The sequence below is a fragment of the Ursus arctos genome, unplaced genomic scaffold, assembly GCF_023065955.2.
Source record: "Ursus arctos isolate Adak ecotype North America unplaced genomic scaffold, UrsArc2.0 scaffold_5, whole genome shotgun sequence".
Taxonomy (NCBI): domain Eukaryota; kingdom Metazoa; phylum Chordata; class Mammalia; order Carnivora; family Ursidae; genus Ursus; species Ursus arctos.
In genome coordinates this window covers 27,796,759-27,824,248 of record NW_026623067.1, presented here as the reverse complement: position 1 = coordinate 27,824,248, position 27,490 = coordinate 27,796,759, and the positions used below count along the sequence as shown (strand labels likewise).

General features: G+C 40.2%; 1 protein-coding gene across 1 annotated transcript in view; it reads left to right on the top strand.

Annotated features, from left to right (window-relative positions):
• Positions 1 to 4,402: 4,402 nt before the first annotated feature.
• FBN2 (fibrillin 2) overlaps positions 4,403 to 27,490 on the top strand; it is a 239,399-nt gene continuing 216,311 nt past the window's right edge. Inside the window, exons 1-5 of the mRNA XM_026507878.4 lie at positions 4,403 to 4,656; positions 5,464 to 5,546; positions 10,290 to 10,388; positions 13,282 to 13,377; positions 20,890 to 20,985. Coding sequence (XP_026363663.2) covers positions 4,403 to 4,656; positions 5,464 to 5,546; positions 10,290 to 10,388; positions 13,282 to 13,377; positions 20,890 to 20,985 — 628 coding nt within the window. The remainder of the gene's footprint in view (positions 4,657 to 5,463; positions 5,547 to 10,289; positions 10,389 to 13,281; positions 13,378 to 20,889; positions 20,986 to 27,490) is intronic.

The window sequence follows — 27,490 nt, the reverse complement described above, 5'->3', positions numbered from 1 at the left end:
TGAAGTTGTGATTTTTCTATCATTCCTGTGTTTACAATTGCAATTTTTAAAAAAAGAAATACTTTAAGTCTCTCCAGCAAAGGCAGAATACATAATTATTTTATCAATATTTCTAGAATAATAAGCTATGCTTAATAACCTCTAAAAGTGACCAATTAATTTTTACTTGGGATATCATTTGGAACTCTTAAACATTTATACATTTCATATATTTCAGTCTTTTGTGGTCATTTTTCTTTTTGATGCTCAAATTTTCCCATCCTTGGTCAGTGAGATCTTTCTCGTGTTAGCTTCAGTTTTCTTTTGACATGATCCCCAAAGTGATAAATTCCTTGCTTTCAAGTATGACAAGATAGATAGTTTAGATTTAACATATCTTACATATATCATGCCCCAAACCTGAAATCAGATTCTTAACCAAGGAACTGTCATTCCTTTTACTGGTGTTTAGGAACCATAATCTGGGCACAAAGGGTGTCTGTTGTTATTGGGTTGTCCCTACTTCCAGGTCTTTTCAATGTGTAGGACCAGGAAATGAGTATTTTTTGAAAGATAAAGATAAGTTCTAATTTCATATTGACATTTTATAATTCAATTGAAGCTTACAACATTTTTTTTTATTTTATGTATCTCCATTCTCTTATGCTGAAATCATGATTTCTAATATTTTTCTCCCTCTTTCTCTTTCTCTCTTCCTCTCTCATATTACCACCTTTGAATACAATTTCAGGCTTCTTGAATTTGGCTCATTTCATCCTTATATCCTACTAAAGATGTACATTTCACATATTGTGTTAAAGTAACGCCTTGAGTAATTATTCCCTCTGGTTATGCCACCAGTGTGAGAAATAGGTTCATTTGTTTTAGTTTGTTCTAAATTTTTAGGCATTGCTCTTTTTAAGATTTTATTTATTTGTTTTTAGAGAGAGAGAAAGAGAGAGCATGAGTGGGGGGAGGGGCAGAGAGAGAGAGAATCCCAAGCAGACAGCATGGAGCCTGACATGGCGTGGGGTGGGGCTCCATCTCACCACCCGAGATCATGACCTGAGTTGAAATCAAGGCAGATACTTAACTGACTGAGCCACCCAGGCCCCGGTAGGCATTGCTCTTTCTAAATTTAATTTTGTCTTTAATTATATAAAATATATACATGGTTCCAAAGTTAGAACTATAAAACAAGATAGATATTTACAAACATCTATCTCCCATCATTTTCTCTTCTTCAATATCTTTCTTCCCTAAGATAACCATTTTTATTAGATTTGGTTTACACTTCTATTTTTTAAAATGCACCCATAGCCACACACCATCAAGTAGCATACAATAAACAATATCCTACACCTTGTACAATTTTTTTTTATTTTTGTAAAATATGCATGCCATAAAATGACCATTTTAGCCATACTTAAGTATACAATTCAGGGTCATTAAGTACATTCACAATGTTGTACAACCATTTTCACAATTAATTTTCAGAACTTTTTTCATCATTCTTTGGAAATTCTGGACCCATTAACAATAATTGCTCATTCCCTTCTCCCCACCCACCTACCCCAGACATTGATAACCTTTATTCTTTCTATCTCAATGGATTTGCCTATTTCTATCTGTACTTTGGCTCTTTTCCTCCCACTAAATTGCATAATCTAGAGCTAACTCCGTAGGACTGTACAGAGATCCCCATTCAATTTTTACAGCTATATAGTATTTCGTTGAATGTATTAAACTACATTCAAAAATTTTCTTACTGACGGGACATTTGTGTTTCTAATATTTTGCTATTACGACAGTGCTGCAATGAACAGATGAATGCATTCATCATTTCATTTCTTTTGCCTGCACGTCTTTTAAATAGATTTCTAAAAGTTGAATTGTTGAGTCAAAGGATACATGCATATGAAATTTTAGAGCATTTGGATTTTATGTGACAGACAGGAATGAACCCTGAAGCCATATAAGTATTAACAAAAACCCATTTAACAAGGTTAAATGTTTTAAAGAGTATAATTAAAATATGGCCTTCAGCCAGGAGATAGTTACTTTATTTAGTTCCTTTAGTTAAAATGGTTTTATTTATTTGAAGCACAGTGCATGACAAATACCTCTATTACTGTCTTTAATTTCTTTGAATTTGTACAAATTGGTGTCTCACATGGAATTATGTGACTCCTACTTTTTTTTTAGGCCTTATGAGACTGTTGTAAGTCAGACTCTTTGTCTGACTACATTTGGAAAATAGAGAAGGGAGTTATGCCAATTCTCAGGGAATTTTGGCTGCCAAATAACACATCTGGGCAATTCAGGCGCGGGGGGGGGGGCACCCCCCCACATATGTATTTAAAGTAAAGTTCCCTAGGCCTGAATAACCCAGACATTACCCTCTTGTACTGTTTCTTAAACTGTGTTTGGATGGTTAGCCTTAGTTTTCAAGGATGTTTGATTTTTAATTATGCAGTGCCATGGGTTAAGAGATGATTAGGGCTTTACAGAGACCTCATGAGAGCAGGGCCACAAAGGAAGACCCCAGAGGCGGGTGAACGCAGAGGCAGTTCTAAGGGTTCAGAGGGCAGGTCGCCAGCCTGGATGCACCAATCGCTAGGGCTTAATCATTAATGAGGAGTCCAAACCAGGAACCAAGGATATGCCCGAATACCCATTTACCAGTTCTGCGCCCCCCCCCCCCCGCCGCCACACCCCTGCCACTTCAGGGGCTCTAACTCCTCGCTGGTTGCAAACCTCGGCAGAGCTCTGCCAGGGGTCACTCCTGAGCACACCCCCTGCGCGGACTCCCCAGGACCGCGGCGCCCGCATGTAGCCGAGGCCCCCCGCGGCCGCGTGAGCTCTCTCTTGGAGGTGGAAGGCGCATTTCAATCTGGAAATGCCCAGCCCCTGTGCGGGTCCCACAGACTGACGCCTATCCCGGGGGTTGGGGGGTGGGGGTACGAGGGCGATGGGGAGGGCCAGGCCTCCTTGGATTGAGATAGAGACCAAGTCCCGCGCGAGTCTCTATTCCTGCTCGGCTGCGAGTCCCCCCACCCCGGGTCTGGGTCTGGGTCCTCGGGGGAGTACCCGTTCTCCTCCTCAACCCTGTGGCCTCTGCCCGGCGAAGGGAACTTCAGCTGTGGGTCCAGCCTAGTCAAGCGCCTTTAGAGACCCTCGTCCCTGGTCCGCGGCCCGGCGAGGGCGGAGGGGGAGGGGAAGGGACTGCTGCCTCCTTTCCCAAATCCGGCCCCTAACCGCCCCCTCCCCCGTCGTCTACTTGCTTTGTACAGTCAAAACAGAGCTAGCGGCCAATTGAGGGGGACGGGAAGCAAAGCCGACTAACGCCTCGCCCCCTCCAGCCGGCCCCAAGGCCCCCGGCCCCCCCTCCCCTTTCCCACTTCTCTCCTCGCTCTAACCTCGCCCCCATCCCCCGCTCATTTCCTCTCGCACCCGGGCTCGCCAATCCCTCCTTCCAAGCCCCTCTTCCAGCCCTGGTCTTCCTCTCAGGCTTGCCCCCCTTCTCCCCAATCTCAGTCCTCTCCCCTCCCTTCACCCTACCCCCTTCCTTCCTCTTCCCCTCCCCCAGCCCCCAGCTCCCCTTGTTCCTCCCCACCCCTTAGCCCCTTAACTCTGTCTCCGCCCACTCTGCGTCGGCCCCTGGGTCGGGGCTGCGCTCCACGTGTGGACGGTTGCGCTCCAGCCCCCACTGACAGCCGCCGCCCGCCGGCCCGCCCCACGCCCCGCCGGGCCTCAAAAACCCCCGCGCCGCGCCCTCGCCCGCCGCATCTTCCCTGGCGTCCAGTCTCCTGCCCCTCTCACCGGCGGCTCGCCCTGGCCCCGCACACCTCAGCTCCACTCTGAGCCGCCGCCGGCGCGTCGCTGCCTCGCGGGACTCCAGGCGAGCCGGGAGGAGACCCTCTTCTTTCGGGGGGCGACTTTTGTTTGTTTGCCGGCTTCTTTCTGGTGACTTTTGCAGCTTTCCAGGATCTGTTCCCGGAGCGCACGGGAATCCGCCGAGGCGCTGCGTGCAGGCCCTTTTTTTTTCTTTTGAGGTCCGCTTTCTTTGTAACTTTACGCCGCGGCTGCTCGGGTTACTTTTGTAATTTCCCGCCCCCTCCCGCTGGCGGTCCCGGAGTCGCTCGGGGCCGTGGCCCGGGGGATGCAACGTGGACCGCGCGGGGCTGCCGGCCGTACCGCCGCCGCGCCTCGCTGTCCGCTGCGCTAGAGCCCGCGTGCCGCCGGCAGCCCGGGGGCCGGCGCTTGGTCCGGGGCTCCCACTACTGCAGGGAGCCCGAGCCCCAGGGAGTCTTGGGAGCCGACGGAGGGCTTGTTAGACCCTGACTTTTTTCAGGCCGCGCAGATTTTGTCTCCCGGCTCGCCCCCTCCGCGGACCCTGGTCCGCGCGCTCTCGGCGCCCGCGATGGGGAGACGGCGGCGGCTGTGTCTCCAGCCCTACTTCGTGTGGCTGGGCTGCGTGGCGCTCTGGGCGCAGGGCACGGCTGGCCAGCTCCAGCCTCCACCGCCCAAGCCGCCCCGGCCCCAGTCGTCGCCGCAACAGGTCCGGCCCGCGGCGGCGGGCTCTGAAGGCGGGTTCGCTGTGCCTGAGTACCGTGAGGAGGGCGCCGCGGCAGCCAGCCGCGTCCGCAGGCGAGGACAGCAGGACGTGCTCCGAGGGTAGGTGGGCAGGAGGCGGGGGGGGGGGGGGGATCCTGCGCTTGGCAGCTTTCCATCCCACCCCTCCCTGAACCTAGTTCTGGCGGCTCGAGCCGCGGCCGCCTCCACCAGAATCCCGAAGACTCCCAGGAGCGCCTCCCCCTTTTCCTCCGCGGCTCAGCCAGCAAAAAGCCCTCCCTCGGGCGGTTGGGTCCAAGGCCCCCGGTGCGGATGGTAGAGCGCAGGCTTTGCCCGCGGTGCGGGAGCAGGTTCCCAATGTCGGGCGGAGGGCGGGCTTGAGTCCACTCTGCGTCGAGGCTCGTGGAGCCTGCCTGCTCCCCACCGTCGGGGGCGCAGCTCCAGAGCCTTTTGTTTGAGAACGAGTGCGGGGCTTATGGTTCACTCTAATCATCAACCTCCAGCGCTTCGCCTTCCGACGCGCCTTCCTTGACACGTCGGGCCAAAGTAACAGTGGATTAAGGAGAGACGGATTTGGGGACGAGGGCAAGGATTTTTGAAACAGAGTGTTCCCTTTGTTCTTTGCATCCGGAGGCTAGAGTAGTAGCAAATTATATGTTTCCATGTTTCTTTTCGCCCTTTAAAAAGGCAATAAGGGAGGGCAGATGAAAGGCAAGGTTTAGACGTTTCCGACCCTCCCCCATTCCAGCCCATTTACTTCCCTGTTTGCACCCGAAGCCTCAAGAACTTGAAGTGTAGTTTTGGTTTGTTTGTTGTCCCGAAATCTCGCTCAGGGTTTTTGCTTAGCAAAAACGCTAATGTGTTACCATACACTTCCCTGCGCCTGTGTGACCTCCTTGTCCATCGCAGGCCCAACGTGTGCGGATCCAGGTTCCACTCCTACTGCTGCCCAGGATGGAAGACGCTTCCTGGAGGAAACCAGTGCATTGTCCGTGAGTGCTTGATTGGGATCCCAGCTTGGGCAGTGCCTTTGCCCCATGTCTGGGCTGAGCTCTTGGATTCAGTTGTCCGGGACACACAGTTACTGTTAGAATCCAGTGGCCACAAAGCAGTGATAATTAGGACGAGGCTCCATTTGAATGTTGGGGAAGAAGCAGCCGGTTTACATCAGTTTAGACTTCGCTTCTAGGCTCTGTTGAAGGGCAATAATGATAAAGGTTTCAAAGATACTTGGAAGTTTTATCTTTCTGTGTCTATTAATACAAACTGAAGGGGGAGTACAGCAATTCCCTAGATAACTCAAAACCACTTTTTCCTAAAGGAGCCCAGATAAGACCACAATGTGATTATGTAAATTATCTGGCTTTTGACTGCATGAGGTTTTAGGCCTTTTGAAGATCAAGCTTTCTTAGGCCTTTGTACAAAACCACTTTATTATCTCTGGTTTCATCTCAACAGCTACATAACATAGATATGAAAGGAACTCTCATAGGGAGTTAGAGTTGACCCAGGTCAACAAAATTTTTAAAAGAACTCTTCCCAAATGACTTGACCTTTTTAATTTTTTTTGAAGATATTTAAATTTAGGATTTACAGGCCCCACATCTCATAGTATACAGTAGATTTCCAAAGTGTGAGGCTTAGAGCTTTCAAAGTTCTGTATCTCTGACCTTAAAAGTTTTACTCTTTTATTTAGTTTACAGATTGTGTACCTAGCTCTCCCAAGTTCTAACTGGAGAAGTCATTAGTTACCAGCCTCATAGTAATGGACCATGGCATGTCTTATTTCACATGCCTGTTAATTTCTTGAGTTGAAGTGTGACTGGCCTTCTCCTGTGTATTTATCTAGCAGTCACATTTGTCTTGTTGGGAGGAGAGCCAGGTATCATAGACAGCACATTCATTTAGAGCCAATCTTGACTTTAGATTGACCTTCATGTTCTCCAGGGAAAAGATAATTATGTAACCGTGAACAGAGAAAAAGAGCAAGCCACGCTAGCCAAGGGATAATAAGGATGTAGTGGCATTTCTGACTCTATATTTATTGGTTTTGTGGGTTTGAGATAGACCCTTCATGTTATTTCATTGCAATTTTAAAAAAGAAATGAAATCCCATATGTTGTAAAGACTTTTGTTTCTTATAATTGTCTACCCTAAAAAAATCCCACAATTTCCAGTAGGGACGGAAAAATGGGAAACAATGACTGTGTTCTTTAAAGTGATTCATGAATATTTTAAATAAATTCTCTAATGATAAGCCTTTATTAAAAAGAAGGAAAGGGTATTGCATTCTTTTTTCCCCAATACAGAAATCATCTACATGAGGCATGTATGGAGGGTGTATTTACTCTTACAGGCCAGTAGGGCATCACTTTGCCTGATTTAAAAACATGGTTCCTAGAATCCTACAACGGCTAATGTCACTCACCACACACCTGCCGTACTAGCTGGGATGACTTAGGCACTGTGGAAAGTCTGACTCACTGAATGTAATGAATGTGCCTGCCATTATTGAGTTGGAGAGCAGCCGAGAAGAAGGGATCGGTTTATGGTATGTGTTGAAAATCTGTAAAGTCAGATTTTATTGGATCGGTGTGGAATGGGAATTCCAGAGAACAGAGCCTTCCAGAATATTTGAAGTAGAAATATATATGTACATGTATACATATATAGCCCTCTGAGTATCTGCTTTAACTACTTTAAGTTTTTCAGTAACATTGTGCTCTTGTTTAGAAGAACAACTTTGGATATCTCAGAGCAACGGTGACTATTATAGCCCACATACCTACTACTTGAAATATTTGGGTACCTATGAAATACATTGGAAGTTACATGCATCATAAATCTCTAAAAAGCATAAATTTTGAAGTTACCTTTGTATCTTCAAGAAACGTATATATATATATCACTTATATATATCAAGCATTTAGAGTTATCTACAAAAATATTAGCACATCAAAAAAGTAATTCAAATACCCAAGAGTAAAAATAGTGCATAAAATAGAGGAAAAATTAATGCCTTTTTATTTTCTTGTATGGATCTCACATAAATTTTGAATTTTAATATTTTCCACTAAATTTAGTAGTTCAATTATTTTTCACATTTAAAATGATAATATATGGAGGTAATAACCAAATTGAAAGCAGTATCAAGTCAAAATCAAGAATTTTCATTCTAGGATTTCCTGGTGATAAGTTATTTATTATATTTACTGAATTTCCACCATTTAGCAAAAGGCAAAGCTCTGTGGCAGCTTACAAAAAGAGATAAGTAAAACACAAATCGAATATTAGGACCAAGGATTAATCATTTCATTTATACATCAGCATTCTTTCTTTATAGAAGGATATTAAAAATGATTACCCTCTCATTTTAATCTGTTTGGTGTTGACCAGGCTTCATGAAGATGTGAAGATAATAAAAGAAAAATGTATTTCTCAAACTACCAGAAACCTAATGTATTTTGATTTGAGTTTCTGTGTTTGTTGTTAGTGTCCTTAGTTGTGACCTGTAAAGATCATTGAAGTACTTCTGAACTTGCAAATATTTGTTTCCAAAAAACTGGAATTGACTTCTCTCACTTTTCATTTTTTTTAAATCTTGTTAGAACTTGAGGCAGTGGGAGAATTTATTAATTTGTGAAATTTTGCTACAAAGTGCATTTTGATTAGTGGAATGGGAAGGGGTTGGCCTGAAATCATAGCATTTGAGCCTAAAAAGACATCAGAACACTCCACTATAATCCCTTTGTTTTATTTTACCGAGAAGAAAACAAAACACAAAGAAGCTGTGTGGTCTTTTTCTAAGTTTGCAGTGGGTCCATGGCACAGCAAGAACTCCACATCAGACCTTTTTCATCCTATGTACTCTTTACTATGCTGCACATCTTCTCCCAGCATCAGAGAAACCCTGACACTCATATCTTCTTTCCCTCTCCTTTTGTTATTTCTGGGTCTCGTGGTTTTCATGATGGTAGGAGGGCAAACTAGTAAGGTGAGGCATCTCATAGTATGAGATGAGTGTGAGGAGGAGGGACCAGCACACTCTCGCTTCTCACTGGCTCACAGGCATGGAGCTTACACCTGTGGTCATGACCAGGATCTGTTGTCTGAGGATGACCAGTCTCCAGCCATGAGACCTTCCTTGGGTTTAGAATCTGGGTAGGGGCACTTGGTAGATCACCTAAGCCTAGACTAAATGTCAGCCTGCTGGGGGTGAGGGAGCTTTGAAATAAAACAGTATTTTAGTGGACTTGTGTCACTGGAAAATTATTGGTGATCTGAAACTGTAGCACATTTTAAAAATCAATAGTCAACTCCATGGCAGGAACCATGTTCTTGCCTAAAATTAGTTTTCTATCTTCACTCTATGATCTGTGACATTTTCATTTATAAGGAGTGCTAATGGAGATGCTGGTCATATTACATGGATGTCTAAAGGTGGTTTGGGGAAGAAAAACAATGACTGAGTTAGCTCACTTCTATTTTTTTTTTTTAAGAGTTTATTTGAGAGAGTGAGCGAGTGAGAGAGAGAATGAGCAGGGGGAGGAGCAGAGGGAGAGCGAAGAGCAGAGGGAGAGCGAGGAGCAGACTCCCCGCTGAGCAGGGAGCTGGATGGTGGACTTCAGGATCATGACCTAAGCTGAAGGCGGATGCTTAACTGACAGCCACTCAGGCATCCTGAGTTAGCACACTTCTATACAACACACCCTTTACATTATTGGGGGTCTCCGATCTCTTTGCAAATTGTGAGACCCCTGTCTAGCAAAAGACACATGCACATTTGCATGAATGTTTTTAGCAAGGTTGAGGATGTTCCCAGACTGTCCTCTTATCCTCCTGGATCCCGTCATGGAGCATTAAAGCACATAGGCTTTGTGCACAAATAAAGAATTCAGTGTTGGGTATAGAGATAAATATCAGCTCTTAAATGAACTGACTGTAAATATGGGAGAGACATCCCATTTGAAGGCACTCTGCTAATGATTTTGAGGAGCCACGGTATGTGCTGTGTCAGTGAGCCTAACATTCTTTGCTGTGATGACCCTCATACCTTGGAGGTCACAGCTGCAGGAGGCTCTGACTCTCCCTCCATCAAAATGTCACAGCAGCTTTTCTGACCAGCAGGAATAGGCTAGGTTGTGGTGATAGCATGGGAGAAGAAAGGCTGGAGGAAGGAGAGAGGGATTTATTAAGGAGAACAAAGATTGATGATGGGGCAGGTCAGATACCAGCTGGGAAGGAATGTGCATGGAACCCCTGGGGCTTGGCCAACTGTTGAGGGCCTGGAGTCTCTAGCTCAGCCCATATTATATTTTCTGTGTCTTGTGAAAGTCTTTTCCAGAGTGGGCTATGTTTTCTGAGGGTATGCAGGGCCTCTGGGTTTCCTCAATCCTTCCAGCTTCCTAAGACCCAGACTGTCGTCTTGGGGTAAATTCTGTGTATAAACGCTCTGCCTTGAATGGAGAACATGACCTGTATTGATAGGAGAGCTAAAGGATTATGGAACTTGAAATAGTTTCATTTGTTTGCACATTATCATAAGGATATTTGTGAGACTTAGTCTCATGTCTACAATGGGTAATTTTGTTGCATATCTGAAATCAGATGTTACATATACCGTATTTTTTGTCTTAGTTTTTCAGGTTTATTGTTGTTGGCTGTAGCATTCTTGTTTTGTAAACTGTGGTTTATTACCTAATTATTCCTTCACTTTCCTATTGTGCTTTCTACAGCAATTTGTAGAAATAGTTGTGGAGATGGATTTTGTTCCCGTCCTAACATGTGTACTTGTTCCAGCGGCCAGATATCACCGACCTGTGGATCAAAATCAAGTATGTTTCTTAGATGTGACCTTACTTACTGCATTGTTCTGAAGCTTTTGAATAAATACCAAATGTCCTTTTCAACAAGGATACACATCGATGATTATTTTCTTCATTAACTAAATCTGTATTTACTTGGAAGTAAAAATCTTGAGTGGCTTAATTGTTGCCACCAACAACTAAAGGGGAAAAGGTAATGATATTTTATTAAGCAGAATGGTTTAATTCTGGTCCAGAAACTATGCGTCTATGCAGTGAAAGTACCTGGATTCAGCAGAAAAGAAAGTCTTTGTGAATAAGGGCTGTAATGTACTGGGTTTTTACTCTGTGCCAGATACTGTTTTGTTTTTGACTATAGCATTTTATTTAATCTTCACATGAAAACTGTGAGGTACTGTTATTATCCCATTTTACAGAGAAAGGAGTTTGGCACATGTGAAGTAACTAAGTGGCCCAGGGTAGATTTGAATCCATGTATTCTGATGACAAACCCTGTAGGCCCCAACCCTAGGCTCTATTTATTGCCTTTGCATAATCCTGAAGTTCATGTCCTGTTTCGTGGGTGAACTAAAGGAGAAAGATAAGAGGATTGGGAGGACAACAAATACTATATACTGACCAGATGCTTAACATACGTTAACTCACTTTGCTTTACACGTATTAACTCTCAGCAACCCTATAAGATCACAAGAGTGGGCTAGAATTGTGTTATTCCTGACCCAGTTCAGGATTGTCAGGTCCTCAAAATTAGTCTTTTAGGCCAGTGTTTAAGATAATATTATAACAAGGTGGAAGCAGATTCTGTTTATTTCATTGTTCAGTAACTAAATAAAATTTTAAATCTGCCTCAAGCCAGAGTGACATTGTTTTATTTTTAACATTTATCTCTCCAAATTTTCTCGCAGAAGAGGTAGTAGAGAATGTGTCTGACTCAGAAACTGAAGATTCAAGATTTATATGACCAATGTCATTGTCTTCTGATGAAACTTATGTGTAAAAACTTCCAGTTTCATTTTCTTTGAAGATAATCTGTCATTTTCTCAGCCTTTCAAAGTTCTTAACAATTCGTCCAGGCTTTCTTGACCACCCTGATTAGCTGATTTCCTCCCGTGCTTTCAGGAGCCTTCCTGGTCTGACTACCTGGAAGATATTCTTGCCCATATTTTCATTAACCTGTTGTCTTAGTTTACTCATAACTGCCGTCAGAAAAAAAAAAAAAATTCCTGCAGAAATTTTGTAGCTCAACTTCTTAATCCTCTGCCTGGGCAGCTAAACATTCACTTGTTCAACCCTCAGTTTATGGTGTATAATTTCATAGGGAATCCATGAATTTCAATGGCCTTGAGTAGTATTCCCTTTTCATCAGGAATGTTTCTCTCTTTTCCAGTCCATCCTGCTCCACTCCCCCAAGGCATTTAGCACCATTATTTACCCTCTTTATGAAATGCTCTTTTCCCTTCGCTTGTGCAGTGTCAGTGGCTACAGTATTCCTTTTCTTTATTATTATTTTTTAGTCTCCTATCTGCATCTTCTACATCAGACTTCCACTCAGGGTTTGGCATTCTCAACAGTTGGGCCTCCCTGGGTGAACTTATTTGCATACATGCCTTCAAGTACTACCAGTATGTTGCTAACTCATAGTAATTGTCTCCAGAATAGATCCCTCCCTTGAGTCTCTTATTCACGGGTTCCATTTCCTATTCCACCTCTCCACTTGAATGCATAGTAAATGTCTGAAACTCAGTAGCAGGAAATTTGATTCATTGTTGCCCATAGTCTACTTCAGTTTCTCTTGATTCAGCAAGTGCCACTGCCGGTCAACCCAGTGCCTAAGCAACTGTTTCTCTTTCTCTTTAGTTTCTCCCACCTTCTCTCATGTCGACTCTTTTAACAAGACCTGTGGGTTCTGTTGGAAAACATCTCAAATACATCCTCTCCTTTCTATCACCACTGTGGTTCAGCTCCCCTCATCTCTTCCCCAGACTATTGCAGTAACCTCCCAATGGCTCTCTGGCTTCCCCTCTTGCCCTCTTCAGATCTGTTTTCTGGAGAGCAGCTAGCAGAATCCTTTAAAAATGCAAATTGCATCATTTTACTCTCTTACTTAAATCTTTTAATGACTTCTTTTACATTTGGGATATATTGCCAAAGCTTCCATGGCCTGGGAGACCTTGCATTTTCTGGCTGGCCTCAGGATGCCTCTCTAAGATCTTTTCTTCCCAGCCTGACTCTATAATCACATAACTCTTTCAGTTCTTCAAATAGAGGAAACTTTCTACCATCCTAGGGTCTTTCGATTTGCTGGTTCCTCTCCCTGTGAGGTTCCTCTCTGGTACTTCTGATGTCTGGCTCCTCTTCCTTCAGAACTCTCCCTAAGTGTCACATCAGAACAGTCTTGTCTCCCTCCTGTCTAGGTTCCTCCTTGGCTCCAGGCTATTCTCCTTTACAACACAGTTTCCTTTGGAGAATTTGTCACAATGTATAATGACATTGTAATGTTTGTTTCTAGTGTTTTGTCTCTCTCTCTATGGGACTGTTAGCTCCACCAGGGTAGATACTGAATCTAGCTTTATAGCAGGGAGCTGAGCCCGTAGGGCAGACACTCAGCCCCTGCATCCTGAATGGATACACAAGTGCCTCCCACCTCCTAGAAACTACGTTACCAGTCACCACATAACTGATTTCTTTCAACACTGAAAGTGTAATATATTTTAAATGCCTACCAAATAACGTTGTAACAGGTAAGCTCACATGTGCACTTACACAAATAAGTATGTATGTGGGTCATAACATTTCTGTAGAATTTATTTGTCATTGAATTGGAGATTTAGTATAGTTTTATAACTCACAGATACTAAAATTTCAGTGATTGATATTTTTATATTTTTTGTTGTTATTGCAGTCCAACAGTGCAATGTTAGGTGCATGAATGGAGGAACCTGTGCGGATGACCATTGCCAGTGCCAGAAGGGATATATCGGAACTTACTGTGGACAACGTAAGGAACATTGGGGTAGACTTCACTTACTAGAAATTATTTGATTTAGTGGGTATTTCATAGTAAGTCAAAATGGAAGGACCTGTAAAGCCTATGATCATTAAAAAAATAACTTTATGCAGTAAGCCATACCTTACAACTAAATTTTGTCATAGGAGTTTTTTTTTTCTTTTGAGATGTTTGGGTTTTAGAGTGTTGATGTTGAATACCACTAATACTTCCTCAGATTTGACACATACCACTAGTTAATATTGACTTGCTTTTTTTAAAAAATCTTGCTCCATAAAACATGAATACCTTCCTGAAGACATGGTTAAGATTGTTGTGATTTCACTCTCTTTAGGCTATCCCAAAATTAACTCGAGGAGAGCCAATCTTATAAATTGTCTTTTGCTCATATGTATTTAATTATGTAATGGAATAGTGCAGGGCTCTGTAATGTTTTTTAAAAAATCCTATTTAGTTGTGAAAGAGGGAACTTTACTCCAGTAAAGGTCTTCTCTTCACTTACTAGAGAATATTCTGTACTAATTAAGAAATAACTTTTTAACAAGGATGTGGGGATGGTAGCTCTTGGATTATGACATATCACTGGAGAACACTGGAGGTTTGTTTTTCCCAAATTTTGGGACCCTTTAAGAATCCTCGTATTTTTAAGTGTGAATGAATAGAAGGACATGACATTAAAGAGCGTTGAATCATAAATAGTAACAAAGTTCCTTTTCATTTCATTTGGATTGCATTGGAGGCAGGGTCTAGATTCACTGCTAATCTTCGGGGTCTCCCTAAAAATTTCTTGTCAACCTTTTTAACATAGAAAGATGAAGTAGTCAGTGTACAAGAATATTTACCTTGCTTTAAGCTAATCTTATTTTTGTTGGAATTTTAAAAACTTAAAAAAATGTTTTCAATATGCATAAAGCATAAAATTAACTATTTTAACCATTTTATGTGTACAGTACACATTTTAAGTGGCATTAAGTACATTCACATTGTTGTGTAATCATCACTCCCGTCCATCTCCAGAACTTTTTTTGAGTTGCAAAGCTGAAACTCTCTGCCCTGTAAACACTGACTCCCCATTTCTCCCTTACCCCATCTCTTGGCAACCATCATTCTACTTTCTTTCTCTATGAATATGACTACTCTAGCTACCTCAGATAGGTGGAATCATACCGTATATGTCCTTTTGAGATGAGGTTTTTTTTTTTAATTTAGCATCACGTGTTCATGGCTCATCCACGTTAGAGCACATATTAGAATTTCCTTCCTTTTTAAAGGTGAATAATATTCCATTTTGTGTACATACCATATTTGTTTTTATCTGTTTGTCCATGAATGGACATTTGAGGTGTTGCGACCTTTTGGCTGTTGTGAATATGGATCCATTTGAGTCCCTGCTTTCAGTTCTTTTGAGTACCACACCCAGAAGTACAGTTGCTGGATCATCTGCTAAATCTGTTTTTAATGTCAAGAGCTGCCTTACTGCTTTCCTTAGTAGCTGCACCATTTTACATTCCCACCAGCAGCGTACACGGGTTCTAAGTTCTCCACATTCTCACCAACGCTTATTTCAGTTTTGGTTTTTGGTTTTTGTGTGTGTGAGTGAGATAGCCATCCCAATGGCTGTGAAGTGGTATCTTCTTGGGGTTGTTGTTCATAGTAAGAGTGCCTTCCAGTTGGGGTAATATAGCTTTCCACTTATGAATGCTGTGAAGTTATCTTTTAAAGTAATTGCAAATAAGTAGGTGAATCAATTTGAAGAAAATTACTTTGTTCAGGTCAGGAGTCAGCCACCTTTTTCTATTAAGGCCAGATAATATTTTGGACTTTGTGGTCTCTGTCACAACTACTCAGCTCTTCTATTACAGTGCAAAAGTGACCATAAACCATATATAAGTGAAGGAACTTGGCTGTCTTTCAGCAGGGCTTTATTTTGGGGCACCAAAGTTTGAATTTTATACCATTTCCATGTGTCACAAAAATATTGCTCTTTTGATTTTCCAACCAAAGAAAAAAGTGAAAACCGTTCTTAACTCATGGGCAATACAAAGGTGGTGGGCGAGATCTGACCTGTGGACTGTAGTTTACAGACCCCTGTGTAGGTAGCTTTCAGGTATGGGTACAGCTGTTAAGGTAATCTGAGACTGACAAGTGCAGGAAGTGGAGCGTTAAGGAATTTGAGAAAATACACTGCATTGAGGCCAGTTTTCTTGCAGGAATAGGAGATACCAATGTAATAACTTTTTTGGGCTAGGGTTAGCCAGGAAAGAGCGGGAAAGAGCTGGACAATAGTGTAACAGAAATTGTAGCAAACTTTCTTTTTTTCATGTATGATTTTTTTACTATATTTTCTTCAAATATTTAGGTATAAATTTTATACAATGGACTTGAGCTTATAATCACTAAAAAAAAAAAAAAACAATGTGAACACAATATTTATAAGGAGGCGGATTTATACCCTTTTTATACCTACACAGAAGTGTTAGGAGATCTAATTGTCATCCTCTTGCGAGAGAAGAGACACAATTATCCTTCCTGAAACTCAGCCTTTTGTTCTGTAGGGGAGGAAAATCGTAATTACGTTAGAATTAACAGTGGAAGAACCTTACCTCAACTGATCTTTCAAAGCATTTCTTCCAATCTATCATGAAACTAGCCACTTTCAGTCTCAGTTCAGCTGTTGTATATGTTTGGGGCATATCTGTGTGTGTCTGTATTTTCTGAAGATCTGCAGAAAGAGTTCTAGCTAGTATGTACTTTCCCTGCTCTTTGCTCAGAAATGGAAAGTAAAGGGATGGAAAGTAGTTTCCCTGCCTGGAGAAGGTGTTTTTATGTTCTTCTGCCCTGTGCCAAACCATACCGATGCCCCCATACTTTTCAGTCAGAGGAAAGGGAAAAGCACTGGGTCAGAAGAGCAGCATATATGAAAATTTATTCACTGAATATCTCATGAGACAAAACTGTCATTGCCCAACATTTAGTCAGGGTTAATAGAACATATGGTGGAAGAAAATCATGCAACCAGTAAAATCCATTCACTGCAAATACGACAGGGCAAGGTATGACACCTCCTACACATCAGCTCAAGACCTGGTGTAAGGAAGACACTTGCTAAGTTGTACGACACAGAGATGGCATTATAGTACTGAGCGTAGGGAAGCAGGTGTAACAATTCTCAGCTTGTGAATCCAGAAAAGTCCTGGAAATACATTTGCTAAAATGAGGATTATAAAAACATTTAAACTGCTTAGCTCCCTTCCCAGAAATGTGGAAAGCATTCCTTAGAAAGCACTCTTTCATTTCATTCAGCAGTGTTTACTGAGTCACTCCTGTGAGCCCCATGCTGTGCAGGGTGTTGGGAGCGTATTGGTGAGCAAACAAGATGACCTTAAGGTTCCATTTTAGGAGTGGGAAAAGTGTTCTGAACAGGGAAAAGCAGATTCACAGGACCTGTGGTGGGAACAGACTTCACATGTTTTGTAGATAGTAAGAAAACCCATGTGCCTAAAGAGAGGAGAGGAGATAATGGTGGGAGATGAGTTCAGAGATGGTGGTGAACGGCCTTACCCACCAAGGAAAGAAATTGGGACTCTTAAGTATCATGTGGAGCCATTGACGTAGTTTGAGCAGTGGAGTGATATGATCTGATTAACTTAAAAAAATTAATCACTGTGGCTGCTGCTGTGTTATTGAAAGGGTGAGAGGGAACATAAACGGCGAGTTAACTTCTGCAGTGGTGATGGTGCATGGGGCTGGCATAACTGAGGATGTGGCAAGTGCTTGTCTTGGACCTGTATTTGGAGGTAGAATCTATGGAAGGAAATGTGTGCTGATGGAGGAGTGTGCTGGGGAGAAAAACAGAAAGACTCATGATGACAACTGGAGGATTTGCGTGGAGCTCCAGAGTGAATGGTCATGTCATTTCCTGAAGTGGGAGTGACTGAGGGGGGAGTGGGTTGGGCAGAGCTGTGAACACGGGATGGCAAGAGTTTTGTGTTGGACTTGGTAGTTTAAAAAGTCTGTTAGACTTCCAGTTGGAAAGATGTATGAGCTAAGATCTTCGGAGAGAGCTGAGGGAAATAGGAACTTGGGAGCGTGTAGACTGAATTTTTATATAGATAATAAGCCTGGATGAAGATCACTGGGAAGTTGCTATGAAGAGTACGTAGCCTGTGTTTTTCCCCCATTGCCTTTTGCTTTATCCCACACCAGGTGTAAGCATTTCTTTCTTCTTGGGTGGTCAGCCTTCTTTCCGTGGTGGAAATTTAGGCATATTCATGTTTCTTTCCAACTCTGGTTAAAATGTAAATATCCATTTCTGTTATGTTTTGTTGCAAGAAAAACTACTTCATAAAATAACTTTCATCATAACTCATTCTTAGAAGGAAAATTACCTCCTTTATTTATTTTTTTATTCTACTTTTATATGCATTGTCCACTTTTGGCTGTTGTTCCTCAGTGTAAACTTTGGACGATGTAGTAATAAGACGATGTCTTATTTTCATACAAATACTCTGTAGAATAAAAGAGAAGGAGAATTAAAGTTGGTAAAACACTTTTAATGTGTAGCCACCATGCACTTTGTTTTATACATCATTTTATTTAATCCTCAAGCCCCTCGCAGGTAGGATATTTCAACTCGATTTTCAGCAAGGGAGCTGAGAATCAGGAAGATGACATGATCACGATGTGCTGGGAACAATAGAACTCCTTGTCTGTTCACTCTGACTTTCTGCTTTGCAAAATAGTGGGAAAAGGGCTGCAAAACTTTGACATATTACAGGATTTTTGTTTTTTAGTGTCTGTGGTGGACCAAATTCTACAGTAGATGATGGGGATGCAAAGGCAAGCAAACTCTGGTCTCTGTCCTGGAAGAGTTAACTGTCAGGCAGGAACTAGAAATAAAAGCAAATGGCTCTATCAGTGGGTCTCATCATTTTTGTTTATGGGAGCTCTTTACATTTTTTTTTTTAATTATTGAGGATCCTGAAGATCTTTTGTTTAAGTGGGCTATGTCTGCTGATATTTACCATATTAAAAATTAGAATAGAGAAATTTTTTAATATTTAAATCATTTAAAATAATAAAACCTTGTTGTATGTTTACATAATTTTTTACAAACATTAACTATATTTCCTATTAAAAAAAAAAGCAATGAGTAGAGACATTGTCAGTCTAACCTAGACAGATTAGACTAAGTTTCATCTGTACCGGACAGGCTCTTCAGGAGACATTTAAGGATTATGTAGCTAGCCCTCTTCTCCTGCCTGGGATTTGGAAGTCTGTTTAGGAAAACCCTGAGAGAAGCCCTTTCTCCATTTAACCCAGGGATGCATCCTGAATGTCAATCCTGAATGCTTTTTCCCAATTGTGTGTTAAAGGCTAGCACGGGTCTCATGAGCAAACCCGTCAGGGAAAGTGCCTTCCATTTCTATTTCTTACAGTTTGATGATATTTAAAGCACATTTCTCACATCATAATTAATTACATTAGATAAGGGCTACCTCTCTGCAGTATGTGTTTTTAGCATTTGAAATGTTCAAGTGCTGGCCATTGTTTCTATGGAGTTCCACACCACTGAGAGTTCTCTGACAGGTTTTTGTTTTCTTCCACATTCCTGTCCACCCCCATCTTTCTCACGCTTCTCATGACCTTTATTTCCTTTCCTTTATCCTCTGTATTTGTTCATCCAATTTATTGCTCGGCCTATATTTCAAGACAGGGATGAGTTCAAGTGTGTGCAGCGCTCAGCTTGGCACAAGTGAAGAAGCAGAAAGGTGTGATTCTTCCAGAGATGCACTTGTGCGAACGTACATAGAATCCTTCCTGCTTTTGAGCAAAGCCCGATTCAAAGAATTTTAAAGCCTCTGGCTTAGTGGTGCTTTAAAATAAAGAAATCTTTGTTTCAAAGTATGTTTTCATTTTGTACGGTTAGCGGAACAGAAGCCACTTGGAAGCATTCTGAATGAAAATAGGTAATCCAGCTCAGTATTCCTGGTAAGGAGATGGCCGCACTGTGGCATTTTTAGATACCGGTTTATTTATTGAGCTTCCCTTTTTTGGTACGTGCTCATTTGAAGTGCACATAGATGTGCTTTGCCCCCTCACTTGACTTTAATGTTTTAAGCTCTGTTTTTTGGGCACAAGTCATAGAATATAATCCTCTTCATCTGTGAGGACAGTGTTGATGTTCAACAAGGTGGGTGGGTTGATAGACAAGCTCTTAGTACCAGTATTTTCTTTTGGAGAAGGCATGATTCTTGGATTCAACTGCCATCAGGAGAGTTTGTAGGAATAGTGATTTTTCAGGAAATGTGTGGAATGGTCTTTACAGAGTGGTCTTCTCTTTGTGGTCCTGGCTGCTAAGACTGGGGCAGTGAGGGAGGGGAGCCGCTCAGGGTCAGTTCTGGCTCGCTGGGGCCCACAGAGCCTGAACTGAATTCTGGTCTCCCTGGTGACAAGTGGAAAGAGTGAAACAGTGTAGGCTATGTGTGTTCATCCTAAAAATTTTGGATTTGGGGTTAATTTTTTAATAATATTTATTGATACCGTGAGGTTTTCCTTCTTTTATATCCTGTACATACTCTGTACACATTAGTAATTTCTCTTAATATTTCACTACTGAATTGACAGTATTTCCCCCTCCACTATTCATGTTAGTTTTTTTCTTATTTACCCACCCGTCTTTTTTCTTGGGGGAGTGTGTGCTTTTTTTTATTCTCTGATTTTTCCTTCTTTTTATTGCCATATCCTCTTTATTTTTCCATATCACATTCCCACTTTTTTTCCTGTCTCTTTGCTACCTATTGTCTGCCCCCTTTTTCCTACATTTCCCCATATTTTAATTTCTTACCTGCAAAAATTGATTATGGGGGTAATAGAAGTAAAATTGCAGATTGAATAGTTACATTCTGACAATATGAGCATTTGAGCCAGCCAATCCTTGTGATTTTGTTTAAAAGAAAAAAAAACACTTTTACCAGATGTGTGCCTAACATTGTGATTTACATGAATTGTGCAGGCTTTTGTCTCAATATACATTATATGTACTTATTTAAATGCGTTATGTAATCTGTAGATTGTGTTCGAGAGGTAAGATCCATTGTGGACTGGATCTCCATGCTACATTGTACAGATGACCTTTGAACAGCACAGGGCTTAGGGGTGCTAGCCCTCCATGCGGTTGAATATCTGTGTATAATTTTTGAATCCCCAGAATCCTAGCTACTAATAGTTGTTTGGAAGCCTTACTGATAACATAAACAGTAGATTAACACATTTTTTTATGTTATATGTATTATATACTGTGTTCTTAAAGTAAGCTAGAGAAAAGAAAATGTGATTAAGGAAATCCTAAGAAAGAGAAAATGCATTTACAGCACTGTACTGTATTTACCGAAAAGAATCTGCTTATGAGTGGACCAGCACAGTTCAAACCTGTGTTGTTCAGTGGTCACCTGTACTTGGAGATTTACTATATAATGAGCTTCTTGCTGTGTTTGTGTGCAGCTGTCTGCGAAAACGGGTGTCAGAATGGTGGACGTTGTATTGGACCTAACCGCTGTGCTTGTGTTTATGGATTCACTGGTCCACAGTGCGAAAGAGGTAAGAAAAGAGAAATGAGAACCTCCCTTTGGAGAGGTCTCTTTCGTTCTAAAAGCATGTGATTTTTTTGTTTTCCAATGAAAATTCTTCTAATGAAATAATATTTTTATTCGTCTTCGATGGTGGCTATAACTTGAATGGTGAGATTACGGGACATAACTAATAACAACTGGAGAGTTTTCTCCACCCAAGTGATCTCAGTTCGGGAGGTCACTGGAAGTTCTCTTGGGCAGCAGAAAAGGAGTGGAGGAATGGATGCTCAGTAGGCATCCAGTGTTGTCTACTTTACCCATGTAAATGGTCATTCAAGCCAATATGAAACCAATTTACCATGATATGAATAGCACTTAAACTCCTGATCAGCAGACTGCTGGAAATCGCCAGTGTCAATGTGCTAAATGAACTCTTAGTGGTGTCTTGGAAGCAAGTGGATGTCAGTGGCATATCAAAGATGTTTAATATTATAAAATGTGATAAATATTTAACACTGAACCGTATGAGTAAAAGTAAGGTTAAACTAAAAGCGGTATTACATAATTACTCATAATGACATACATCCTCAATTTATTTTCCCAGGGCTTGTCATAGCATCTAAACTTGTAGAGTGCTTTCTTTGTTGCAGAACATTAGAGTGTATGAAGCTGTTGAAATATTAAAGATTGAATTGAAATATTCAGATTTTTTGAATTGAAATATTACAGATAAGTAGTGGTGCTGGTTTATGTATGCAGAGGTTTTAAATTGCAAAGAAACCTTGTATTTAAAAAATTAGACTCATTACCCTGACAAAAATTTCATCTTAGTATTTGGGTTAAATTTTGAGAAGAAATTGAGGAATTAGAATTCTACAGTAAAGTTTGAAAAGTAAAATGTGTGAAGCCTTTTAACATACACTGCTATGTGTATATGCCTCATGATATTTATATTATTCATAAGGTAATTGAGATTTCTTAGGACTGAAATATATTCCACAAATGACAGAGTTTATGTTTATACTTAGGGCAAATTTAAATGTCTTTCCTAGATGCTTTTATTTTGGGAAGAAAAATTAATCATGAAATGTTAGCATAAAAAGGTAAGTTGTTAAGAATGGAGTAACACAAATTTCCTACATAATGTTAAGTTTATTTAAATACTACAGAATGCAAAATATTTTAGTTTAAAATTTCAAACATAATTATAATTGGTGGAGATGATGTTCATTTTTCTGAAAGTCACGTGACCTTTGTAGTTCTCTCATCTGAAGCCGATTTCAAGGTCAATTCATAATTGGCAAAGGAATTGGGCAGTTTCAAGTCAGAGGCTTCCAGGCATTGCATCATCATTCTTCAACAGTTATCCATTCATTAGATTTGTTACTCTTTACTACATTTATGGGAATCCAATAAAGACATACATATATCTTACATGTACAGTAGCATGTTTTCAGAAGAAATTAAAAATTAATTAATGAATTGGCCTGAAGGATATTTTTTAAAACATGGGTTTGTTTCTTAAAAATCTTTTTAATTACTACCTTAAAACTTTTTTTTCATCCAAAGTTAATAATTTTCATTCCTGTATTGCCAATATGAACTTTCACACTTTTAGAAGATATTTTCAGTGGAATATTTTAGTGTGTAATAGCTAATCCCTGTAAAAGTAGAGATCATACTTTTTCTTAAAAAACATTGTCGACACAGATACACAAGGAATAATTCATTTATGTTGAGCTTAGTGAATAGGCTCACATGCCCTGTTAACATTGCAAGTTCGTATTGTGTTTTTCAGTTACCGAGTTTCAAATGTATGTTCTTTGTTCTCTTAAAAAAAAAAATTGTAAAATGAGGGATGTTTTTCCTCCTTAATATAGGACACATATAATTTTCTTTTAAATTGGCCTCTGGGGATCAGTTATACGATAAAACAGGGCTGCTTTTCCAGCTATCTAGGCTTCTGGCAGACTGGTTTCCGGACTGGAGACAGAGACTGAGTGGTAACTGAGTGGCTAGCATGATTACGGTATTTAACTTGAGTCTTGGTGCTCGGTAAGCTGAACCTCTTTGGAGTTCTCTTCTCACTTATGCTGCTATGTACAATGACCTTTTATACTTAGCATTAAAGAAAGAGTTCTTATGGTCACTGCTAATGTAGAAGGCAGACAACCCAGCTGTGTCCAAGGCACATGTGCAGACTCAGCTCTTGGCTTCTCTCTCTGTATACGTGGCATTTGAAAAAAATATAAATATTGTACTTAATATTTACCTGAGAATACAGAGAAATGGAATTAACATCATATATCAAGACCTGGTGCTTTTCCCCCCCAAACACTTAAAATGTACCTTATTATTTATCAGTAGAAATTTGGAGGGGACGTGGTGGGCAGGCAAGAAATGGATTTACCTAAGGTATTTCTGGACAAAATACTGTGATAACTTGATCACAAATGCAGCCAGCTTAAAGTCCCTATTTCAGCTTCTTTGACTTTGATTGTTGAAATCTTGAATTTTCCTTCAGGCTTATGTAAGGACCATGTGTTAGGAATAGATCCTAGACTCTTAAATTATCCATAAATTATTATTACACACTTTTTATCATTTAAACATGACTTTCTTTTAGAAAATGCATAAACTTGGTGAAATTTCAAATATCCTTGTATTTAGTGACATTTCCTATGTACATTTTTCAGTAAATGGTACCTTAAAAAGGAGGATTGGAGATTAACTTTTTAATCTACTGACATTTTTAAGAAAAATTCCATTTGTGAATCTGAAGCTACTTTAAAAAAGGTGAGATCAAATGTGAGAGTCTGTGAAATATAAACTTTCGAGCCTTTGTGTAAAATGAAACATGGATGGATTTCTCTTCAGGATAAGTTTCGTAAAATCATCCAGTTGTAGAACCTTATGTATGATCTCATTGTCTAAAAGCCTTTTGGAGGAGTCACTCATCCTCTGCTTGAATAGCTCCAGTCATAGGGTTCTCACTCACTCAACCCAGTTGTGAAGCAGGGTTTCATGGTCAGAATCCTGATTGTTCAAATGCTGTATTATTATGGTTCTGCCTAAGCTAGGCATTTAGCAGATGGATAGCCCCATCCCTTATAGTCCATTTCAGTGGACATGATGATGGCAACTTCTCTGAAAGGAGGCACTCATAGTCTTACCCCTCAGGTTTGCATATGGGCAACTTGTAGTCTAATTATAAGCTCTTGAGTTATTCTGTATATTTTTGTTTATCCACCCACATTTCAGGAAGTAAAGTAACTGGGACAGCTGTTCAGCCTACTCAGACCATATCTAGATTCTCCAAATACGAGAGTGGAAGCAGGCAAACTAGGGTTTTCCTGAATTCTGGGAATTAGGTAGACCAGACCTGAGTGTGTTCAGAAACAAATGACGCATGTATTAATTAACTAATTCCATGGTCTTGGAATTTTTTTATAAAGTATGCATAGTGAGTTTGTTTAGCCTATGAAGTAACAGCAAATTAGTGTGACCAAGAGTACAGGGGAGCACGGGGAGAGAATAAGCTGGTATATTATGCAGGATTCTATACACAATGGATTTGATGCTTCCAAGAAATGTATAAGCAGTCCTCTTCAGAAAAAAAATCCTTCCATTGTAATATTTTTATCCGAAAGAAACACTTTTATTATAAAATAATTTCAAAAATAGGATAAAAATATGCAATTATTCATAATTCCTCCAATCAGAATTACTTTATAAAATTTTGAGGGGTATGCTTTGAATCCTTTTTTCTACTACACATATATTGCTTATGAAGATTGAGATCTTTCCATTCTTACTGGAATCCACCCTTCTGTAACGTGAAATCTGCTTGTATCCTGCTCCTCGTTTGTGTTATGAAATACATGATGTTATAGATTGAAATAGTTGTGTTGCATATTGTAACAGTGAGGGCTAGGCATCTACATTCTCTACAATCATGCCATGTTTGTAAAGTTTTTTTCTTGGTGTCGTAGATGAGGGAACTTTGCCCAGGTGAAGCTTATGGTAGCATTGGGAAGTATAAGGACAAAAAGAGGATATCAGACAATCTAATTTAAAACCTTTAACTCAATTACTGTGATAGCTGTCTGCCTGCCATAATTATATTTCTCTATTAGTTGACATTTAGGGTCATTTCCAGATTTTCTTTTTTGTTTCGTTGGCTTATTTGTATTTTAGCAATGCCATGATAAGAATCTGTGTAGATAAATCTGTAACCTCAATTTTATTCTTAGAAATGCAACTGCTGAGTTGTTGAGTATGTGAAAACTTAAAGCTTTTGATCTGTTTATTTCCCTCTAAAAAGGCTTTTTATGATTTATTCCTTTGGTATTATTTGTAGAAAGTCTTTCTTTATTCCCAATTCTTAAAAATATCTACAGTTTCCCCCCTAGTGCTATGGAGATTTTCTTTTTGCTTTTTTAACTGTAAGTTAGGTTATATAGGAGGGTAATTTTATTTTTAAATGAAGTAAATTCATTTATGAATATTAATTTTCATGTATATTTTGAGTGCTTACTAAGTGTTAGGCTAGGTAGTTGGAGCTCAAACTACAAAGACAAATGGTATAAACTCTGTTAATGAAAAACTAAAGAACAGTAGTGGTCATCTACTTAAACATTAAAAAGGAATATAATATGCAAATAATATAATAAGAGTAAGGGACGACTTTATTTGAGGGCTCAGGAATGCTTCCTGGATAACTGAGAATTAGAAATGTCTTCCTGCAGGTAATCTGAATGAAAAAAAATATAACTCATTATAATGAGAAAAAGCAGTTTTGGCCTAATTCCTGTATTGATATTACAAGAAACATCATGGTTGACTTTTATGCTAAATAATATTATTTAAACTCCACACTTAAGTACCATTTACCACAATCACTGAGCTGAACTTGTTTGATTGAAATAAAATGTCTGCCTTTCTCTTGCACTCTGAAGATTTAGGAAGAAAGAAATTAGAAGGAACAGAGAGAGAATGTTACCAACTACAGATGTCAAACTCACGTGCGCCCCCCCCACACACATTTCTGCACTCATTAGACTGTTAAGAACATTTTATAACCTCGCACTCTCTAAGCTAAACTTAGCCTTAAATGGGCATCAGAGAAATACCAAAAGATCTGTGGGAACTTTACTTTTTGGCACTAGCTCAGATGACATCCTTATCGTGAATGCCATTAAGAACACAAGGGAAGGAAAACGAGAGCAAAAAAGCAGACAGTGGGAAGTAGAAGGGAAGGGAGAGAAGAAAGAAAGAAAGGATGAGGGAAAAGGAAGGTGTCATGCTGAGACTAGGAGTGGAGACACTTGGTTCTAGAAAGGAAAGGTCTGCATTGGAGAGATAGTCAATGATTGATCTGATCTGAGAGAAGCCGGAGTTCCCGCTTCTCAATCCTTGCTTTAAACCTCTGCTGTTTAGATGTGTGCAGTAAGATCCAATGTGTTGGCAGCCTGTTAGACTTCAGTGCTTTACCTTAGAAACTCCTTTGAATTAAAGCAGTGAGCATTTTCATTTTATTTTAGCTCTAAGTGCCCCTTATTTATACATTTCCTTGTTTTTTGGTTTATCTGCCTAGAGGCAGGGAAGCCTGCAGTAGAACATTTAAAATATTAAAATGTTTTACGTATGTGTAATTGTGTAAATATTTTCCTCTTTTCCTATTTCAACATTAGGTTGGAAGGCCTTAGAGATTAACTGGTGTGGAACCTGGGCAGAGCTACCACAGACACACATACACATGAATTAAATATAAAGAAATGTTACGTAGTATTTAGCCAAAAATAATAATAAAATGTGCATGTGTGCTCCATACATTTGACCCTTGAACAACATAGGTTTGCACTCTGCAGCTACATTTATATGTGAGTTTTTTTCAATAAATATACTACAGTACTGTAACTGAATTTTCTCTTATGATTTTTAATAACATTTTATTTTCTCTTCGCTTACTTCATTATAAAAATGTAGTATATAATACACATAAAAATACATATTAATCAACTGTTTATATTATTCGTAAGGCTTCTGGTCAAGCAGTAGACTACTAATGGTTAAGTTTTGGGAGTCAGAAGTGATATATGGATTTTCAACTGCACGGGGGCCAGTGCCCCTTACTTCTCTGTTGTTCAAGAATCAGTTGTATTTCAAAAATCCGAAACATTATAAATTCCTAAGTGGTGCCTGCATCCAAGGGTTTTAGATAAAGGACTGTGGACCTGCAATTGCTTCATGGAATTGTTGGAAAGATTAAAAGCAGCAATGTGTTCAGCTCCTGATATATAAGAGGCAGAGCGCCTGGCACATGGGAGGCATCCTCTAAGTAATATTTAGTTGTGTTTTAAATTCACAGGGTGTAGTCAGAATCAGAACTGAATATTAAGACCTATATGATCTTGGAAATGTGATTATTCTCTCCGATCCATACAAACCATATTTTAAGAGAGGCTCACCTTCCTGGTATGAGAATTAAATGAGAGATACAGTGCCTAGCTAGGGTCTGGTATGAGAAAGTA